This window comes from Chrysemys picta, chromosome 2 (assembly GCF_011386835.1).
Source record: "Chrysemys picta bellii isolate R12L10 chromosome 2, ASM1138683v2, whole genome shotgun sequence".
Taxonomy (NCBI): domain Eukaryota; kingdom Metazoa; phylum Chordata; order Testudines; family Emydidae; genus Chrysemys; species Chrysemys picta.
This window is the reverse complement of record NC_088792.1, coordinates 131,320,389-131,342,778: the sequence shown is the minus strand read 5'-3', so window position 1 is coordinate 131,342,778 and position 22,390 is coordinate 131,320,389. Positions and strand designations below refer to the sequence as shown.

The window sequence follows — 22,390 nt, the reverse complement described above, 5'->3', positions numbered from 1 at the left end:
TGAAGCAGTGCTGCTGGACTCCATGAATGCCAAGGGGGTAGCTACGGATCTTATGAACATCTTCGATTGAGTCGGGTGTGGTGTTCTGTCCCATCTAGTGGCACTGAGACCACTTAGAGAGAGACAGAGAGTTAATGAGTCTGCTCTACAGCCTTAGCTAAGCACCATATGGCTTTTAGCTCATGCAGTAGAGGCTCATGTATTTAGCTCCAGAGGTCCTAGGTTCGATCCCACCTGCTGACGACGGGGTCTGTCGGCATACATAAGCATGTTTGGGACATCAAGTAGTGAATATCTACTGCATGTGCAAATAGTATGTGGATGCCAAAAATCATATCCATTTATTTGAAAGAAACTTCATTCTAACTAGTTATGTATGTTGACCCCATGTTGGCAAATTCCATTAATTCATGGAGTGAGGAAGAAGAACTGTTATTATTAAATAATGTAATTGATATATTAATCATTTATAGGCCAGCAAATCTTAACTTCTTAGAGCCCCAGTATTGTTTACCTTTTCCCAACAGGTAAACAGACCAAATATGCTTTGAGGTTTTTTCAGACAATCCCTACTGTCTGTGTAGCAATATGCTGGCAAACATGACATGACCAAAAAGTCAGACAAATAACATGTTCAATCTTGCAAGAATAGTTGTTGTGTATGTAGGTCCTAGAATGAGCTACATTCCATATACATTAGATGACCTCTATTTAAGGTGAAAGAGGGGGAGAGAGAGACAGCTTTTTTGTTCAATTTTTGTTTCTGGAAAAGTGAGATTAAAGGTTATTCTGTTATTAGATAGGCAGTGACTAAGAAACAGAGTGAAGAAATACACTGGAATTCGAATAGATTTTTTTCATTTAAAATTGTCAAAGCTGTCTCTATTTTCATGGCCATTCTATGGTAGCAGCCCTGCCAATTGCTAGTATGGAAGTTCTCTATGTGATATCCTGTTCCTTTAAATGTTTGAGCACTCCCCTCTCCCCAGTGCAAAACCTCACTTTCATATTGGTTCTAGTTTGGCTGCCAGAACAATAAAGCTACCATCACCACAGACAGCTGTGTTTCTATCATAAGAATATAAGAATGGCCATACTGGGTCAGACCAAAGGTCCATGTAGCCCAGAATCCTGTCTTCCGATAGTGGTAAATGCCAGGTGCCCCAGAGGGAATGAACAGAATAGGTAATCATCAAGTGATCCATCCCCTGTCACCCATTCCCAGCTTCTGGCAATCAGAGGCTAGGGACACCATTCCTGCCCATCCTGGCTAATAGCCATTGATGGACCTATCGTCCATGAATTTATCTAGTTCTTTTTTGAACCCTATTTTAGTCTTAGCCTTCACAACATCCTCTGGCAATGAATTCCACAGGTTCACTGTGCATTGTGTGAAGAAATACTTCCTTTTGTTTGTTTTAAATCTGCTGCCTATTAGTTTTTGTGTTATGAGGAATAAATAACACTTCCTTCTTTACTTTCTCCACACCAGTCATCATTTTATAGACCTCTATCATATTCCCTCTTGGTCGTCTCTTTTCCAAGTTCAAAAGTCCCAATCTTTTTAATCTCTCCTCATATGGAAGCTGTTTCATACCCCTAATCATTTTTGTTGCCCTTTTCTGAACCTTTTCCAATTCCAATATATCTTTTTTGAGATGGTGCGACCACATCTGCATGCAGTATTCAAGATGTGGGCGTACCATGGATTTAGATAGAGACAATATGATATTTTCTGTCTTACAATATATTCCTTTCTTAATGATTCCCAACATTCTGTTTGCTTTTTTGACTGCCGCTGCACATTGAATGGATTTTTTCAGAGAACTATCCACAATGACACCAACCTCTCTTTCTTGAATGGTAACAATTAATTTAGACCCGAATATTTTATATGTATAGTTGGGAGTATGTTTTCGAATGTTCATTACTTTGCATTTATCAACATTAAATTTCATCTGCCATTTTGTTGCCCAGTCACACAGTTTTGTGACATCCCTTTGTAGCTCTTTGCAGTCTGCTTTGGACTATCTTGTGTAGTTTTCTATCATCTGCAAATTTTGCCATCTCACTGTTTACCCCTTTTTCCAGATCATGAAGACCGATTCAAAGAATTCATTTAGTTTCTCTGCAATGGCCTGATTGTCCTTGAGTGTTCCTTTAGCACCTTAATCATCCAGTGGCCCTACTGGCTGTTTAGCGGGCTTCCTGTTTCTGATGTACTTAAAAAAAAATTAGCTATTACTTTTTGAGACTTTAGCTAGCTGGTCTTCAAATTCTTTTTTGGCCTTCCAAATTATATTTTTACACTTTACTTGCCAGCTTTTATGTTCCTTTCTATTTTCCTCACTAGGATTTAACTTCCACTTTTTAAAAGATGCCTTTTTGCCTCTCACTGCTGCTTGTACTTTGTTGTTTAGGCACAGTGGGCATGTTTTTGGTTCTCTGACTGTGTTTTTTAGTTTGGGGTATACATTTAAATTGAGCCTCTATTATGGTGGCTTTAAAAAGTTTCCATGCAGCTTGTAGTTATTTCACATTTGGCACTATAACTTTTAATTTCTGTTTAACTAAATTCCTCATTTTTGTGTAGTTCCCCTTTCTAAAATTAAATGCTACCGTGCTGGGCTGCTGTTGTGTTTTTCCCTGCCACAGGAATGTTTAATTTAGTTATGTTATGGTCACTATTACCAAGCAGTCCAGCTATATTCAGCCATTGGACCAGATTCACCTGTTGGACCTGTGCTTCACTTAAGACTAAATTAAGAATTGCCTCTCCTCTTATGGGTTCCAGGACTAGCTGCTCCAAGAAGCAGTCATTTAAGGTGTCAAGAAATTTTGTCTCTGCATCCCTCACTGAGGTGATATGTACCCAGTCAATATGAGGATAATTGATTTTTTTTTATTTTTATAGCCTCTCTAATCTCCCTGAGCATTTCACAGTCACTATCACCGTCCTGGTCAGGTGGGGTATATTCTGCTATATTCTTATTATTCAAGCTTGGAATTACTTTCCAATGGGATTCTATGGTACAGTTTGGGGTTTTTTTCACATATAGTGCCACTCCGTCATCAGCATGACCTGTTCTGTTCTTCTGATATATTTTTATCCTGGTATTACTGTGTCCCATTGATTATCCACATTCCACCAAGCTTCTGTGATGCCTATTATATCAATATCCTCACTTAATATGAGGCACTCTAGTTCACCCATCTTATTATTTAGATTTCTAACATTTGTATATAAGCACTTTAAGAACTTGTCAATTTTATCTGTCTGCCATTACATGATGTAATTGAATGGAACTCTTTTCCATTTGACTGTTTCTCATTAGTTCCTACCTGTATTTTATTATCTTCCATCCTCTCCTCCCTACTTGAAAATAGAGAATCTCCATTAATATATCCTCCCCTAAGAGATGTCTCTGTCCTAACCATGTGCTCCTTCACATCTGTTTGTTTTCCCACAGCTCTTAGTTTAAAAACTGCTCTATGACCTTTTTAATTTTAAGTGCCAGCAATCTGGTTCCGTTTTGGTTTAGGTGGAGCCCATCCTTCCTGTATAGGCTCCCCCTTTCCCAAAACTTTCCCCAATTCCTAATAAATCTAAACCCTCCTTCCTACACCATCGTCTCATCCACGCGTTGTGACCCTGCAGTTGTGCCTGTCTAACTGGCCCTGCACATGGAACTGGAAGCATTTCCACTTGTCCAGAGAATGCTACTGTGACACCCTGGCATCCCAATATTCACCACTGTCATGTTTTGTACAAAGTATGCCTTGTGAGGTATCATTCTAAGAGTCTTGGTCTGCTAGACATTAATATCTCATTGGATTGTATGTGCTATCGTTGTATGTGAAGTTAGGAAGTTTGGCTGTGTATGTGTTACTGAAACATGTTGTGAGGTTGAAAATACCAACAAGCAGCCTTTCAGGTACAACAGTAAAAAGGACAAACGATGTTAATGTCTTATTGAGAAATGCACACAAGCACAAGGATTACTCCAGGAAGAGTGTTTAATAGAAACCTCTCAGAAATAGCAGTACACAATGGGAACTATTTTACCCAGGTCACAGCAAAAGAGCTTTCTAGCAAGTGGGAAGAAAATATAAAAGCGGGAAAAAAGGGACCTCACTCTCCCTACAACAACACACTTGAGGAACACGGACTGAACTGTGGGAAGTGATGGTCCCAGGCTAGAGGGATTTCTAACCTCTGTATGAAAACCTGGAAAACCCCAGCTGCAGAAAGAACCAAGGCAGCTTGTGCTTTAAGAATCTGCCAGCCTGTTTATCACTCAGGGTGAGAATTTCCTAATTCATATCCTACCTATCTAGTGTGTTAATCTCAGTTTCCGGTTTTGTTTATTTAATAGGTAATCTGCTTTGATCTGTTTATCACTTGTAACCATTTAAAATCTACCTTTTAATTAATAAACTTATTTTATGTTTTAATCTAAACCAGTGAGCTTTGACTGGAGTGGTTAGGGAAAATCTCTGTTTGGTTACCACAAGTGTGCATTGTTCTCTTCACATTGAGGGAGAGGCGGACCAGGTATTAAACCCATATACTGGCCAGATTTGACCATGGCAGGATGGTACTGCTCTGGGGTCTCAGGCTAGGAAGCTGGTGGTCAGAGAGCCTGCGTATAACTGCAGCTGGGTGTGTCCCTACCTGTATGAATGCTGGTGACAGTGCAGGCTGGAAGGCTTTGCAGCTTGCCACAGCAGTACAGTGTGAGAGGGAGCCCAGGCTTCTGGGTCAGAGGGCTCAGTAGTACCCCAGTTCCAGGTGGCACCCCAGGGTGAATCCGTCACAGTGGCATAGAAGGCAGGATTATATGCACTGCTTGTTGCTCTGAGACACTGGTAGTGATTTTAAGTGAGTTTTAAGTGTGGTGGCTAGAGATCAGTCAAAGTGGTTACCAATTTATTATTTTCTGTTTACTTATTTTGGTCAAGGGAAGTAGGGATAGAAAATCAGGAAAATGAGTGAAAACGAAACTAGCAAGAAGCAGGAGCTTGGCAGATTGCAGGCAGAAGAGAGGGAGAAGGAACACAAGAGACAGATGGAATTAAAACAATTATAAAAAAAAAGAATTGGAAGCAGAAAATGCCAGACAAGAAGCTGCATACCAAACGGCCCTGAACTGCAAGACAAAGAGATGGAGGCCTGAAAGCTAGCCATGGAGGAGAGGGATTTCTAGCCTGTGAGAGGAATACCTGGGGTTTTTAAACTGCAAGCAAGGGCAGCTGGCCCCTTAAGAATCTCTGCAACGGGCTTAAATCATCATTTAGGGTGAGAAGTTGCTACTCATATCCAACCTCTTTAGTATATTAATCTTAGATTGCATTTTTGTTTATTTGCTAGATAATCTGCTTTGATCTGTTTGCTGTCCCTTATAATCACTTAAAATCTATCTTTTGTAGTTAATATATTTGTTTTTGCTTTATCACAAACCAGTGTGTGGGAGCTATAACTTGGAGGCAGAAAGCTGTGTATATTCCTCTCCACATTGAGGGAGGGGTGAATTTCATGAGCTTACACTGTACCCCTGTGCAGTGCAAGATGGTATAATTTTGGATTTACACTCCAGAGTGGGATGTGTGCCTAAGTGGCTGGGAAGTTCCTCAGCTGAAGCTTTCCCATGCAGAGCTGATCACAGTGTCTGTATGTTTCTGCAACTGGGTGTGTCCCTACCTGTATGTGTGCTGGTGAAGGCCTGGGAGAGGGCCTGGCAGGCTGATCACAGCAGTATCGTATAAAGGGAACCCAGGCTGGTGGGTCACGCAGGCCCTGTGGTACCCCAGTTCCAGGTGGCACCTTGGGGGGAACCTGTCACAGCTACCATGAAGGTCCTGGACTTCAATATTGTGTCTTGCAGCCTACATTTGGCCTCCAGGACCTCTCTCCTATCCTTCCCTATGTCATTGGTACCTACATGTACCATGACCACCGGCTCCTCGCCAGCACTACACAAAACTCTATCTAGATGTCTTGAGCGATCCGCAACATTCACACCAAGCAAGCAAGTCACCATGCGGTTCTCCCAGTCATCGCAACCCCAGCTATCTATGTTTCTAATGATCGAATCACCCATTACTAATACCCATCTCTTCCTAATAACTGGAGTTCCCTCCCCCAGAGAGGTATCCGCAGTGCAAGAGGATACCACAACATCATCTGGAAGGATGGTCCCAATTATGGGATCATTTTCCTCAGCTCCAGTTGGATGTTCTCCTTCCCTGATACTTTTTTTCTCTTCAACAGCACAGAGGCTGTGTCCCAGAAAGTCTCATCTATGTACCTCTCTTTCTCCGTTAGCTCCTCCAGCTCGGCCATTCTGGTCTCCAAAGCCTGTACATGGTCTCTAAGAGCCAGGAGCTCCTTGCACCAAATGCACAAATCCACCACCTGCCCATAGGTACAGGTAATCATACATGCTGCATTGAGTGCAATAAACTGGATAGCCCCCACTCTATTGCTGGACTTCTGCCTGCATTCTCTTCTTACTCCTGCAGCTTGTTCCTTTGTTGTTGTTGTTCTGTTTTTTATCAGGGGGTGTTTTGGGTCTTAAGTTTAAAGAATATTAAGTGTATCTAGCCCCCATTCCCCCACTAAACACCCTCGCAAAACTCCCCTGTTAGCTGCTCCTGGTCACTAGTTAAAGCCCTGGTCTTCCTGAGTAGCCCCGCCGCCCTAGGTAAGGGTTGATGGGTGCTAAAGGGCTTAGAGATCAAAGCCTTGTTAAGATGCTCTCAGCCTTGCCTAGCAGGCTCAGCACATGATCCCCCAAACAAACAGACCAGGCGGTATATTTCAGTCAAGCAGCAAGCACTCCACAAACACAGGATAGCTGTGAAATTTGCCGTGCAGAAAAGTCTTTCTTTCAGGGTCTGTGCATAGCGGGTCCCAGGTGTTCATTCAGATCAAGTTTTTGAATTTGTAGTATAGTGTGCAAAATTTGAAGAAAATGGCAATAGACTAAGTTAGATTTATATAATGATATTTTGCTGGTGTCCTGTTATACAGTACTTGTGATTTGTTTTTAGCTGTAGGAATATATAGTACTGTAATCAATTTTTCTTTTAAAAGAAATTGAGAAGATTTTCTGCCTGTCTAAAATTGTGTTCATATAGAGCAATTTAGATTTTTTTAAATGTAAATGGCACATTCATTTTAAGTTCAATTGAATGTGTTTCTAAACCATCCAAGACTTTTGGTTCTTGAAGAAAAAGGCTATTTCAGTCTACTCAAGAACTGTTGATTTTATGGGCAAACAAAGATAAAAAAATGAATATAATGGCATCATAATACCCAAGAGAAGAAGAGCTTCAGTTTATAGTGTGTTTATCTTGACAAATGCAGGGAACACATGAGGTTGATGCTGGGATAAAGCACAGGAGATGTCTGACAGGCTCTGTGGCTGCTGAATTTTCCAGCCCTATCTCTTCTCAGGGTGTGTTTACACTGCGATTAAAAACCTGTGGCAGCTGGCTCTGGCTCGCAGGGCTCAGGCTAAAGGGCTGTTTAATTGCTGTGTAGATGCTTGGACTGGGGCACAGGCTCTAGGGACCTGTAAGGTGGGAGGGGCCCAAACACGAACATTTACACTGCAATTAAACAGCCCCTTAGTTTGAACCTCATGAGCTCAAGCCAGTTGGCACGGGACAGCCGTTGGTTTTTAATTGCAGTGTAGACATACCCTTAGGCAGCTTGCTGGTCCATTCAGTTTGCATCTGCTTAATTATTTTTTCTGCTGGATTCTTTACTTTTTTCCACATGAAACAAATATTTTGGGCCAGAACCCAATGGAACTTTGCCCATTTATACCAGGTGAGACTCTGGTCCTTTATATGAGAAAGTTTCAGCTACCACCTCAAAACTACAGCTGTTGAATTTTGAAAAATGACAAATTGGTGCACAATGAAACAAACAGCAAGAGTAACTTGAAATACAGAAGTATTTGGAATCAAAATACAATTCTACAGTTCTGAGAGAATATTCTAGTAATAATCTCCCCACCGATGCAGTACATTAAGAGTAAATCCTAAAAGACAACCAATGTGATGAGTGAATTTTAATGGGTTATTAATGCTGATTTAGCTGTCTTGTGTATGTTGAGAGATTACCTCAGTAGATCACAAAGAATAAGAACAGAAAAGAGAACAAAAGAAGTGCACGCAACGAGGAGATACTGTGTGCATAAAAAAAAAAAAGAAAGAAACTGAAATCAGAAAAAAAAGATAAATAGGAAACAGAATATTCTATAGAAAACTGGTTCTATTATTTGTAACTGTAGCAGCTAACAAATAGAGTTAAGTATTTTTTTTTAAAAATGTGCTACAATGTACTTTTAATCATCTTTAGTCTTGAATCTATAGTTGAATCAGAAAAATGGGATGTACTCAATCTGTTATATATTCTATCATTTATTCTGTGCACCGTCTCCTTCTGACAGAGGCAATATTCCCTCAAACTTAGAAAGCCAGTATTTCCATGTTGGATGCAACAGATGTTGCCATCTGCAATTAAAGTAGAATATCTTTTGCACATAATATTGTTGCTATCCATTTTTGCTGATGGATACTTACCTTTGATATATTGCTGAAATCACACAACACAAAAAGTGTGGGCGATCTTGGCATTACAACAATAGATGCATATCCTGTTCCATTAAATAATATTTTTATTATGTTTTTATGTATAGACAGGACCAAAATATATTGCTAATATCACATGTAATATTTATTTTTTTTACAGATGCAACAACTATCACTGTTTTTAATTCACATTTTTACTTTAGGTGGCAGTCAATGTAAAGAGTGAAAAACTCGTATTCTGTGGATTTTTAACCTCCTTTGCAGACATACGGACAGGGCCCTTGTGATTCTGCAACCCAAGAATTTGCCACGCAATTTGCTGCAGAACTGTGCTCCAAAATCTATGGCCGTATCCATACTATGGGGATTATAGCAACATAACAACAGTGCTGTAGCTATGCTGGCATAACCCCATAGCGTAGACGCAACCTGCAGCAATAGAAGGGATTTTTCTGTCACTGTAGGAACATCACCTATCAAGCGATGGTAGCTAGGTGGATGGAAGGATTTTGGAGCTGCATCTACACCAGGGGTTAGACCAGCATAACTACAGCACTCAGTGGTGTAGATTTTTCATACCCCTGAGCACCATACTTATGTCAAACTAAATTTTAAATGTAGATGAAGCCTAACCTTTCATTTAAACAAAAAATGGTGGTCCTGTCGCACCACTGCATTACTTCAGTTTTAACATTGGTTTAACTCCACAGATTTCAGTGAAGTAAAGCTGGAGTAACACAGGGGTGAACAGGTCATATGTTTTTAGCCTTCTGGATTGCAAAGAAAGCCTTGAAAATGTGTCTGCACTACATAGCTTATGCTGGCATAGCTAGTGCTAATAGTGCCTCTAGGGGAGACGGAGCCTATATCAACAAAAGGCATTTTTGTGTTGGTGTAGGAACACAACCTTTCCGAACAACATGCTACATCAATAGAAGCACTCTTGTGTCAACACAGCTGTCTACTCTGGGGTTTTTGCCATGTTGGTCAGGGTTACGTTTTTTTCACACGCCTAATCCATGTAGCTATGCTGATATAACTTGTAAACCTGATCTACACTAAAACGTTAGGTCAACTCTGCTACATCACTCAGGGTGTGAAAAATCCACACCCCTGAGCAATGTGGTTACATTGACCTCACCCCGATGTAGATAGCTCTAGGTCAACAGAAGAATTCTTCCAAAGACCTAGCTAACTGCCTCTCAGGGAGGTGGATTATCTGTGCCAACAGAGGAGAACCCCTCTTGTCGACATAGGAATATCTAAGGTACTGATGTGCTACAGTGGTGCAGCTGCAGCTGTGTCTCTGTAGCATTTCAAATATAGACAAGCCCTAAGTGTAGACCACATCTGAGGGTACACTTTTGCTATCATGTTTTTCTGAATATGCCAACAGCCTGAAACAATAGTTCTAAAAGGTGTGAACTGCCCCACTCATATCAATAGGTTGTGAATAATGTTGACGTTTACAATGTTACCTCGTCTCATACCTGTCCCATACCTGGCTGCCAAAACCCGCCATTTCACCCTGACATCTTCTGTGATGCAGTTGGGCAATATCAATACAAAAATCTGCAAAAAATTCAGCAAAAAATTATATTTTTTAGTTTATCGGAAACTGCCACAGAATCCAGAGACCTTGCCACAGAATTAAATTCCACCTTGCCATAGAGCACTGAGGGCTGGCATGTGGGACCTGATTCTCCACTGCCTTGTAATATGTGTAGTCATTTACAGCTGTGCAAAGTGGGTGTAAAATTCTACTTACTATTCTGATTTAGCACTGGTGTAATGACTACACACATGCAAGACAATGGAAAAAAAGGCCCATCCTATATGTCCATACAGCCTTTCTGGAAACTCATCCAGGTTTTCACTTCAGTGGGGCTGGATATGTGGAACAGAGAGTAGAATTCAACCCATTGTATTTAAGTTCTCTTTCTGTTTCAGTAGTGCTAAAACTGGGAGATAGACTCACTCTACTACAGCATCTGGTTACTAAACATGAACTACAATATATTTTTGAAGGAAAGAGAACTGAAAATGATGACTGAAAAGACACAGGGCAGTTATGCAGCAATGGACATCTAAATTTATTGTACTTCCTCCTGTGACATTTTGATAAATGATATTTACACTCTCTCAACATAAATAAGTAAATAATAATAAGTTAAATATTGTATCTCGGAGCTGAGAGAATGTCATCAAATTATCATTTTTGAAACAGCCAGATATGGATATGACTCTCTGAGATAAAGGCTGCTCTCAGTTACACCCATGTAACACTACTGAAGACTTTAGAGATGTATGTGTGAGACCCTTGTCCCATATACATAGATTAATCCATATGGAGTAGTAAGTTGTTTTTCTGCGTGCTGGCAAATGTAATTAAGGGAATTAATGGTTGGTTTCTATGTTTTATTTACATTTTTTTCAAATGCTTTATAGTCTGAAAATGTCTTAGCTACTATTTAATTATAGACCTGGCTAATGCCTTAAAGTTGAGCTTTATTACCACAGATACTGTAGATCTAATTTATCCTAGTTAATTTAATTGCTGTTAGTGCAGCTAATAACATGTGGCTAGATTCACAAAAGGACTTAGACACCTAAGTGCCACTTTAGGCTCCTAACACCCAGAATCAGGCCCCACAGACATTCACAAAGCCCCTGCTCAGCTGCCCCTATAGGGGCCTAAACTCACTCAACAACTACATTTTTCTGGTAAAAGTTCCGTAGGTGCCTGTGTTTCTGCCTCTGCATGTGAGCATTACAACCTATTGCGATGAGTGGGGCAGTTCTAACCCCATATCAGGCTTATGGATGCCTAAGCTCCAGAGCAGTGCACAAACTGGGGCAAGAAAGACTTTCTTCTGCCTAACTAGCCTGAAGTGTCACCTGACTGGCCCCCTACAGGTGAGCTTACTCAAAACAGCAGGGGCACAGGAGGAGGACCTCCCTCATAAACTTTAGCCCAGTGATTAGGATACCCACCTGGGAAGTTGGAGACCCCCAGTTCAAGTTCCCTGTCCACCTGAAGGGGAAAAAGGATTTGAACTGTATCTGCTGCCCCTAAGGTGAGTGCCCTAATCACTTGGGCTATGAGATATTCTGATGTGGGGCTGCCTCAGTCTATCTCCTGTTAAAGCTGTTCCACTGTGAATAAATAATGAAAGAATAATTGAGAGAGAGTATGACTATATAGCCTGATGGTTTGAGCACTCAGCGGAGTGGCCCAGGATCCAGTTCTCCTGCTCCATTTATTTTATGTATTATCCACAGTGGAACAGCTTTAACAGGAGAGACCTAGGGTATGTCTATATTACAAGTGCTATAGCAGCGCAGTTGCCACGCTGCAGCTATGCCGCTGTAGTTTAGACACTTGCTACAGCAGCAGAAGAGGTTTTTCTGTCTCTGTAGTAAATGCACCCCCTCGAGAGGTGATAGTTATGTTGATGGAAGAATTCTTCCATTGACCTAGGGGTGTCTACACTGAGGTGTAAGTCGGCTTAACTACATATCTCAGGAGTGTGAAAATGCCACGTCTTTCTAATTTCTCTGGGGGTGGTTGACCTCCCCCCCCGCCCCAGGCCCTGCTCCCACTCCACTCCTTCCCCCAAGGCCTCATCCCACCGCTTCCTGCTTCTTCCCACCCCATTCCGCCCCCTCCCCCAAGTGTGTCCCACCTTCACTCCAGCCCCCTCCCCCAGGGCCTCCTGCAGGCTCCTGAACAACTGATCTGTGGCGGGCGGGAGGCAATGAGAGGAAGTGGGAGGAGCTGTTCGGGGAGGCCGCTGCAACCACAATTTTTTTCCTGTGGGTACTCCAGCCCCAGAGCACCCATGGAGTCAGTGCCTATGGTGAAATAGCTAGGTTGACCTACGTTTTAGGTGTAAGCCAGGCCTTATGGAGCCCCATGTTAAAATATTCCATAACCAAGTAGTTAGAGGACTCACCTGAAAGGTAGTAGATCCCAGTTCAAATCCCTTTTCTCCATCATGTGGAGGAGGGACTTGAACTGTGGGGGTTTCCTACATCCCACGTGAGTGCCCTAACCACTGGGCTGAAAGTTATGTGGAGTTCCTCCTCTCCCTCCCCCTCCCCCCCACAAAGAGAGAAATTTTCAAGCAGAGGGCAATGTCTTCCTGAAGCTCACACTTATCTACCTGTATCCAAGAGAGGGATGAGTCTTTGGATACACTCCTTAGCTTGGCACCTCCCATTGGCTAGCTTAGGTGAGGACCTGCCTATTATGCTGGCTTTTGTAAATCCCATTGAAAGGCACCTGTCTCTCCCCACTCATTGTATACAGAGTCAAGGTGCCGAACTCAGGCTTTGTGAATCCCGGTAATTTTTCTAGGTACTAAAAGAGGTGTGGCAACACTCAGGGTCACCACTCCTAAATTCCTTTGTGAATCTAGCCCATTCTATGTATATTCCTCCAAGTAGAAAAAACCTTTGGGGTCTTAGAATTCAAAATCCACTTGCAGGGATGAAGATTGGAGGAGAAGGAGATGGGATCAAAATTCTCTTGTCAGGTTGTTTTCTCTGTACCATACTGTATACATAAACAATTGATAATTTTCTTCTAGGAGTATCAACCTTGTAACACCAATCCCTGTCCAGAGCTGAAAAAGACCACCCCCTGGACTCCCTGGACTCCGGTCAATATCTCAGACAATGGTGGTCACTATGAACAACGATTCCGATACACTTGCAAGGCACGCTTGCCTGACCCAAATTTGCTAGAGGTTGGAAGACAAAGGATTGAAATGCGTTACTGTTCCAGTGATGGTACCAGCGGATGCTCAACAGATGGTAAGCAGAGATAGTGCAAGTGAATAATAGCACCTAGCAGACAATGGTATAACACAATCAAGTGGCTGGAAGTTGAAGCTAAACAAATTCAGAGTGGAATTAAGGTGTGTGTTTTTAACAGTGAGATTAATCAGGAATTGGAACAGTGTTGTGGTGAATTCTCCATCATTGGTAATTTTTCAATCAAGCTTACATAGGGTTTTTTATAGATATGCTTTAGTTCAAATAGGAATTAATTCAGAGTAATCCTATGGCTCGTGTTTTATAGGTGATCACACAAGATGATCACACTGGTCACTTCTGGTCTTGGAATCTATGAACGTGCTAGAGAGATGGCTGTAGTTCCATTTTCATGACAAAGTGAAGCTTTTTATCTTGCTGGTGTTTTTCATAATGTTACAGAGTTTACTGCCAGAAGGGACCACTGGATCATCTAGTCTGACCTCCTGTATATCAGAGGTCACCATCTCTGCACTACCCAGTATCTATACCCTAAACCCAACAACTGAAATTAGACCAAAGTATTACAGCCCACTGGAGACTAGACTATTATATGCCACAGGCAGAGAATAGGAGAGACCAATGTGCCCTGGTGCCTGTAGCCCCACAAAGGCAGGGATATGATTAAGTAAGATATACCCAGATATTCATGGCAAGTGAACCACACCCACGTGCTGCTGAAGAAGTTCAATGCACCCTCCTCCCCTTCCCCCTCTCCCTCCCCCAACGTCACTGCTGATCTTACCTGGGGGGAAATTCCTTGCTAACCCCGCATAGGACAATAAGATAGACCCTGATCACTTGGGCAAAAATCAGACAGCCAAACACTTGTGAGAGAGAATACTCAGTGTCACCTCAGAGTTCCAGCCCACGCCGCTCAATGTCCCATCTCCAGCTGTGACCATACTCATGCTTCAGAGGAAGGAGCTTTAAAAAAAAAAAAAAAAAGCTCAGAATACATTTTGTGGGTCATCCCTTCCTGGCTCCTGCAAGTAGTCGGACAAAGCCCTGAAGCATGAGGTTTTAGGAACATAGGACATAAACCAGAAGTGGGCTCCATGGCTGTTGGCCCTTCCACCTACCATCACAAACAACACCATCATACAATCTCACTCATAAATTTGTCCAGCTCATTTCAGAAATGTTAATGAAAAGAAGGCAATTGATCACAACAGGTAAATTAGTTTCTATTTCTTCAGGACTGGGCTTAATATCTCAGGATAACCCAGTATTTTTTACCTCTAGCTGTAGGACTTGCTGTCAGATGTTCTTTCTAATAATTAACTCATCAGAGAGATAGCCATGAAATTGTAGAATAATTTTTGAGATTGCTTTGTCATCTCTTTCCTTTTGCTGTCCTTTTTTGGGAGAGATTCTGACAAATTCTGCTTTTATTTTATAAATATTTGGTTAGACTATAACAGTGATGATGAATAGGGCTTTTTACTGAATAATTAAAGAGCAATAGCTGGCTGCATGCTTATGGCTATTAACTAAATAGATAATTTATGAAGTGGATAACTTCTATTATTAATGTTTTATAGTATTGAGCTATCACCAGGATTTAAAGTTCTGTTTCCTTCTACAAAGGAAAAATGACCTCTTCCAATGTTATTTCAGCTATAGATTCATTTTACATACAGAATTAATTCATACTAAATTATTTTTCTGCTTACCAGTAGCACTTAGTTATGAATAAACAATATACAAAAATATATTTATTGTTCACTGATGTTCAGGTGAAGTCAATCCTAATTTTAAATGATTAGTTATGAGATTCTTAATTTCATTATTATTTATTAGTACTTATAAGAATACTTTCCACGTACATAGCCTTTTACATCTTCAAAATGTTATAACAATTTGATTATTACAACACCCTTGTAAGATAAATACGCATTAATAACTACAGTAGGTAAAAAAGTATTATCTGCATTGAATAGTTTATTGCAGTGTTGTTATAACTGTTGGTCACAGGATATGAGACAGACAGTGTAGGTGAGGTAATATCTTTTTTTAAATCAACTTTTGTTGGTGGAAGGTTCGAGGTCCTCAGAGCTCATTACGACAATTTGTAACACATCTTACTGTCCTCTAACCCTTAATTGCCCACTTCATTTTAAATGATCTTCTACAGCATGCATAAACCCCTTATGCTTAACAATCTGTCCCACCTTTTATTTAGATTAGACACTCTGTGTATCTTCTCCAGACCCGATGAAGAGCTCTCTGAAGCTCAAAAGCTTGTCCCTTCCACCAACAGAAGCTGGTCCAATAAAAGATATTATCTCACCTACCTTGTCTCTTTTGAACTGTTTAGGCATCGTGAAGTTTGATGACTCATGCAAGGTCACAAAAGAGTAAGTGTCTGTGCTGAGATAAGCACTTGGGTCTGGAGTTCCTAGTTCCCAATCCTTTGCTCAGACAGCTAAACCAATGGTAGATCTTTGAAACCTGTGGGGAAGCCTAACTAAGAACACCTGGCTTCCTTGATAACTGAGATCATCTTTGCCTCCTTGAAAGAAGGCAAGATGTCAGATTACCTAACAAAAACCCTATAGACTATAGAAGTCCAATTGACCCTGAATAATGTCCTTAATGCCACCATTAGTTATCACCTGTGTGGGGTTCCATGCGGAGCAGATAAAGCACACGACCACTGTGGTTGCAGGCTGAATCCGAATCCTGTTTATTGCAAGCTTTCTTTTATAGTTTTTCTCTACATTACATAACACAATTAGGCTATAATCACACATCTACGGATTGGACAAGAAGGAGAATCATGTGTTTATCACATGTATAGCCCCACACCGATTGGTTCAATCGTTCCTTACATAAGGCCATGATTTATTACCTTGTTTACCTCATCTTATATAATCCTAGACCACCAGGGGGCCTTACATAAGGCCATGATCATCTTATATAATCCTAGACCACCAGGGGGCCTTACATAAGGCCATGATTTGTTTACCTGGCAAGTGTCCCATCGTGACCCTTACCTCCTCATGGAACTTTTCATTAGGTTGGTGTAGGGATGATACATCCCCACACCTCCCCCCTTTTTCTTAAATAAGGCCTATAGGAGGGTCCAACTAACATTAGGACAATTACTAGCCACCTGACTACTTTTTTTGAACCTATAAAACTGACGACAGGTGACATTCAACAACTGGGAAATATATGGAGAACTATTAAAAAACATAACATTACATAAATACCCACGAAAACCATTGGGGTGTAAATAAGGATAGCCAATAAGACATGTTTTAAAGGGATCCGATGGGGTGGCCATGGACAAGCAAAAAGGGCTTCTTGGCCAGTCTGGTTCGCCCAGGTGATCCAAACATTTTGTCGTGGGTTAACAAAAGGTACAGAGTTTGGACATACAAAGACCCCTGCTCCTATAATAAGGAGTCCGAACAAACAGAAGCACAGCATTATTAGGTGTTTAGGCTGTGACAAACAACAAGTGCAGGTCCGGTGCCGCAGGGTCGTCCTCCGGCTTCTGCGTGGCGGCGTCGGGCTCTTTAGCAATTTGTGTGAGCCACGGCCGGAGGGATCTTATCCGGTGGTTTTTTCCTATATGTCCTTTCAAAGTTAGATAAGCCTGGCTCCGCCATTCTTTCCAACCTATTCCGCAACTGCTCACCCTGCCCCGGGAACTCCGCCCGGAACTCTGGGGTACAAACATCATTGGTGAAAGGAAAGCTGGGCTGGTTCAGGGCTCGCAATGTGTGGGACTGCGGGGGATGCCTCTTACCAGCCAAATGGGACAACTGATTCAGCATGTCCTGTAGCTGAAGGCCCTGTTTGTACATTCCCGCGTTTCTGCCCCCATTTCAACAAATGGGACAACGCGTCAGAGGGAAGCTTCTCTCCCCGCTTTTTAGCGATGCGTAATGAAAAATCATGCACCGTCTCCTCCTCTGCAGACAAAGCAGAGCCCATTTTATTAAATGCAGCCGCTCACCTGTGAGCTCACGAACGTCTCTCTCGGATGACCAGGAGCCGGTATCCTCCGGTACCTCCTGCCGCGGCTGCCACCTCCGCCTTTTCTCACCGAACACTTCAGTCGGCTGTGAGCTCACGAACGTCTCTCTCGGACGACCAGGAGCCGGTATCCTCCGGTACCTCCTGCCACGGCTGCCACCTCCGCCTTTTCTTACCGAACGCTTTAGTCGGCTGTGAGCTCACGAATGTCTCTCTCGAACGACCAGGAGCCGGTATCCTCCGGTACCTCCTGCCGCGGCTGCCACCTCCGCCTTTTCTCACCGAACGCTTCAGTCGGCTGTGAGCTCACGAACGTCTCTCTCGGACGACCAGGAGCCGGTATCCTCCGGTACCTCCTGCCGCGGCTGCCACCTCCGCCTTTTCTTCACCGAACGCTTCAGTCGGCTGTGAGCTCACGAACGTCTCTCTCGGACGACCAGGAGCCGGTATCCTCCGGTACCTCCTGCCGCGGCTGCCACTTCTGCCTTTTCTCAAACCATGTTCAGTTTTTGGTCGTGCTCCAGTTGACACTGAGCTTGGCAAACCATCTAAATCTTGGTAGCCTGTCCTCTTATTTCCACAGATTCCCTTTCTCTGATGATCTTTGTGAAGAAGGCCTGTCTCCACCTTAACAGAGCACGGCTGTTTGCGCTTTTTGGTAGAAGGAGTGCTGGAAGGAGAAGAGCCAGCACTGAGAGCCTCTTCAATATCTAAATTCAATTGTTCCAGTTTCTTCATGAGAGATGACATAGAGTCTGACCACTCAGATCCTTTTTTTGGTTGGATCTGCTTTTTCTTTGCTCAGCTTCTGAGACAACACCTGTTGGGTCTACTGTCTGAGAACATTGATCCCTGCTCCACTGGCGGCTGTGTCTAGTATGATCTCTGCTAGCTCACTCTGGCCAAAGTCCTGGCTGCCTTGATGTCCAAGCCGAATCACGTCGGGGTCACCATTTGTGGGGTCCCAGGCGGAGCGGATAAAGCACACGACCACTGTGGTTGCAGGCTGAATCCGAATCCTGTTTATTGCAAGCTTTCTTTTATAGTTTTTCTCTACATTACATAACACAATTAGGCTATAATCACACATCTACGGATTGGACAAGAAGGAGAATCATGTGTTTATCACATGTATAGCCCCACACCGATTGGTTCAATCGTTCCTTACATAAGGCCATGATTTATTACCTTGTTTACCTCATCTTATATAATCCTAGACCACCAGGGGGCCTTACATAAGGCCATGATCATCTTATATAATCCTAGACCACCAGGGGGCCTTACATAAGGCCATGATTTGTTTACCTGGCAAGTGTCCCATCGTGACCCTTACCTCCTCATGGAACTTTTCATTAGGTTGGTGTAGGGATGATACATCCCCACACACCTGGTCTCCAGCTCTCTCTTGCATCCAAGCTCTCGCAGCATCCGTTCTCTGCCAGCATGCAGTTTTCATCACAGGTTTCAGACCAGCATACAGCAGAGAAATGGCTCTGCTGGTGCTGATGCAGCCATCACCTTTTCCGGACCCTAGACAAATATACAAGTCTTTGTGCTGAAACTGTTAGATAACTCTGCAGCCTTCAACAATGTTGATCATCCATTGTTGATGCCACATGTGAGATCTCATGAGATTAAATTGAATAGTACTATGTTGGATCTGCTTATTCATACCAGACAAAACACAGATAGCATAACCTAGTCCTTATCATCCAAGTCCTCTCTGTTCTTCTTCATTGTCTGCATGAGACCATCCTGACAGACTGTGATACACCAGAGACTAAGGGGACTGATATGAGGAGGGCACTTAGCTGTACATCTCTTTTTAAAGCCATCCCCAGTATTTCCCAACACTTGGAAGAAATCAACAGGTGAATGAAAAGCGTTTGTTTCAAGCACAGTCCAGGGAAGATGGAAGTGTTAGTTAAGATGGGGAAGAGTGTGTGAAAAAAACGTAACCCTGACCAACATGGCAAAACCCCCAGAGTAGACAGCTGTGTTGACACAAGAATTTTAGTTCTGCTGTTTCTGAAGTTTTTTTGTTCAATGATAGTGACTTTTAAATCTGTAATAGAATGACCAGGGAGATTGAAGTGGTGAGTGTTTGCTTCAGGTTGGGGGGTTGTCTGTAAGCAAGGACTGGCCTGCCTCCCAAGGTCTGTGAGAGTGAAGGATCATTTTCCAGGATAGGTTGTAGATCGTGGATAATGCGCTGGAGAGGTTTTAGCTGGGGGCTGTATGTGATGGCCAGTGGTGTTCTGTTATTGTCCTTGTTGGGCTGTCCTGTAGGAACCACCTACATTTGGATGAGGCCACAGCACGCCTGGTGGCTGAGCTTTGTGACTTTGTCCTCACCCACAACCACTTCAGATTTGGGGACAACTTATACCTTCAAGTCAGTGGCACTACTATGGGTACCTGCATGGCCCCACAGTATGCCAACATTTTTATGGCTGACTTAGAACAACGCTTCCTCAGATCTCGTCCCCTAGTGCCCCTCCTCTACTTGCGCTACATTGGTGACATCTTCATCATATGGACCCACGGAAAGGAGGCCCTTGAAGAATTCCACCCGGACTTCAACAATTTCCACCCCACCATCAACCTCAGCCTGGACCAGTCCACACAAGAGATCCACTTCCTGGACACTACAGTGCAAATAAGTGATGATCACATAAATACCACCCTATATTGGAAACCTACTGACCGCTATATGTACCTACATGCCTCCAGCTTCCATCCAAGACACATCACACAATCCATTGTCTACATTGGCCAAACCGGACAGTCCCTCTGCAAAAGAATAAATGGACACAAATTGGACATCAGGAATGGTAACATACATAAGCCAGTAAGTGAACACTACAATGTCCCTGGTCATTCTATTACAGTTTTAAAAGTCACTATCATTGAACAAAAAAACTTCAGAAACAGACTTCAAAGAGAAACAGCAGAACTAAAATTCATTTGCAAATTTAACACCATTAATCTGGGCTTGAATAGGTACTGGGAGTGGCTGGCTCATTACAGAAGCAGCTTTTCCTCTCCTGGAATTGACACCTCCTCATCCAATATTGGGAGTGGACTACATCCACCCTGATTGAATTGGCCCTGTCAACACTGGTTCTCCACTTGCGAAGTAACTCCCTGCTCTCCATGTGTCAGTATACAATGCCTGTATCTGTAACTTTCACTCTATGCTTCCAAAGAAGTGAGGTTTTTACCCACGAAAGCTTATGCCCAAATAAATCTGTTAGTCTTTAAGGTGCCACCAGCCTCCTTGTTGTTTTTGTAGCTACAGACTAACACGGCTACCCCATGATACTTGACTTCATGTCAATAACGGCACACGTGGGTGGCCAGCATCTAATGCATCTCACATAGATGCAGAGTGTAAAAAGTAGGAATATGCTGGAATTGTGGAAAAATTTCACTCCCTTAATAATGTCATTGTAAAATAGTATCTTCACATTTACAAGGAGACAGATAATGCCTATTGTTTGCAGGAAACTGAATTGAAATAATCAGGAGTGGCCAATATTTACACTCTAGTTAATTTCATTTTCTTATATTTCTATATTATACTGTATGTCTGGAATTCAAAGTAACATGGTCAGTTGTTGTAATTTGTAACCTTTGTCTAAAGGGAAAGTTCAACAAGACTGTGAATGCTATGGATGAGATTCACAAAGGGATTTAGGCACCTGACTCTCATTGGAATCAATGAGTTGGACACCTAAATACCTTTGTGAATCCCATCCCCATATAAGTTGTTGTACACTGTAGACAGAGTGCTAACTGTAACATATTCTTTTTACACCCTGGAAAGAATGAGACACATGGTAATGTTAGCTGTTGCAAGGACTTCCCCTTAAAACAGTTCTTTTGTACATTATTATGTTTTGGCGCTAAGGTACCTCTGAGGTTTCACTTAAAGAATTTTTCTGGCATTACTCCAAGAAATCTGATATGTTAATGAAAAAATGTGAAATAAGGTCACTCATTTCCCCTAAGACTGAAAATTCCCCCCCTCAGAGTGATCTCCAGTTCATTCTAATGCTATTGTAAAATGATACAGTGCTGCAACATTTTATCTAGAGAAATACTGACCAATGTAATCTAAATCAGAATATCTCTGCCATGATTTATGCCTCTGTTAGCCCTTTGGTTAAAGTGCTACCATTTGGAATTCAGGGGTTGAAGTGTGTTTGGCGGGGGGAGGAGAGGGTTGTGGTACCCTCTTCTAAGCCCCATTCATCATGTGTGTAAACCTGGCATTTCTCAGCTGGGCAACCTCCTAAAGAAAGTCACTGATGGAGCTAGGAGTTGAAGCAACATTCTTAACTTCCACACTGTTTCCCTATGCTCTCTACCATTCTGGATTCAAATCTACATCAGGTTTCATAAAATCTGCTGATAATATCTTTGCACAATAGGAGCTGGTTCAGGGGGAGAAATAATAGTTCTCAGCTATTGCCTAGTGGGAGGAGTTTTCCACAGCTTTGGGGATTTAGTATTACTCTCTAACCAGCTGAGCTAGCTGAGTTGAACAGTTTCTCATCACAAAATAAAGAAGAAAACAAACCTATTTGTCTGTCACTGCATCATTTATTTCAATATTGCCCACTGTTATTGTGTACTAAATAAAAGTCTCTAAGGCCCCATCTATACTAGGAATATTGTAATTGTATTGAGTAGAGTGCATCAAAGTGCAGGTGTAACAGTGTTAGTAATGTTTGAAGCTGTGGTGGAGACAGGACAAAGGTACTGTATTTTTAATACTATTTTAGCTAATCATGTCCAGGAGTTCATTGCCTCATAACTGGTATAGCAGAGCAATTTGTGTAGACACACGGCAAAATTGCAGGTGTTTTTAACATAATTCAGCATGGCCACTGTGGATGTACTGAACTGTTTGTGCTTCCATTGGTACATAACAACTGTTTCAGTTAACAAACGATTCACTGTGGATGGGGTT

General features: G+C 42.2%; 1 protein-coding gene across 3 annotated transcripts in view; it reads left to right on the top strand.

The window, feature by feature from the left end:
• SEMA5A (semaphorin 5A) overlaps positions 1 to 22,390 on the top strand; it is a 635,454-nt gene that overhangs the window by 564,026 nt on the left and 49,038 nt on the right. For all 3 annotated transcript variants that reach the window (XM_042859868.2, XM_042859867.2, XM_065584224.1), the window contains exon 16: positions 13,197 to 13,422. In XM_042859868.2, coding sequence (XP_042715802.2) covers positions 13,197 to 13,422 — 226 coding nt within the window. The remainder of the gene's footprint in view (positions 1 to 13,196; positions 13,423 to 22,390) is intronic.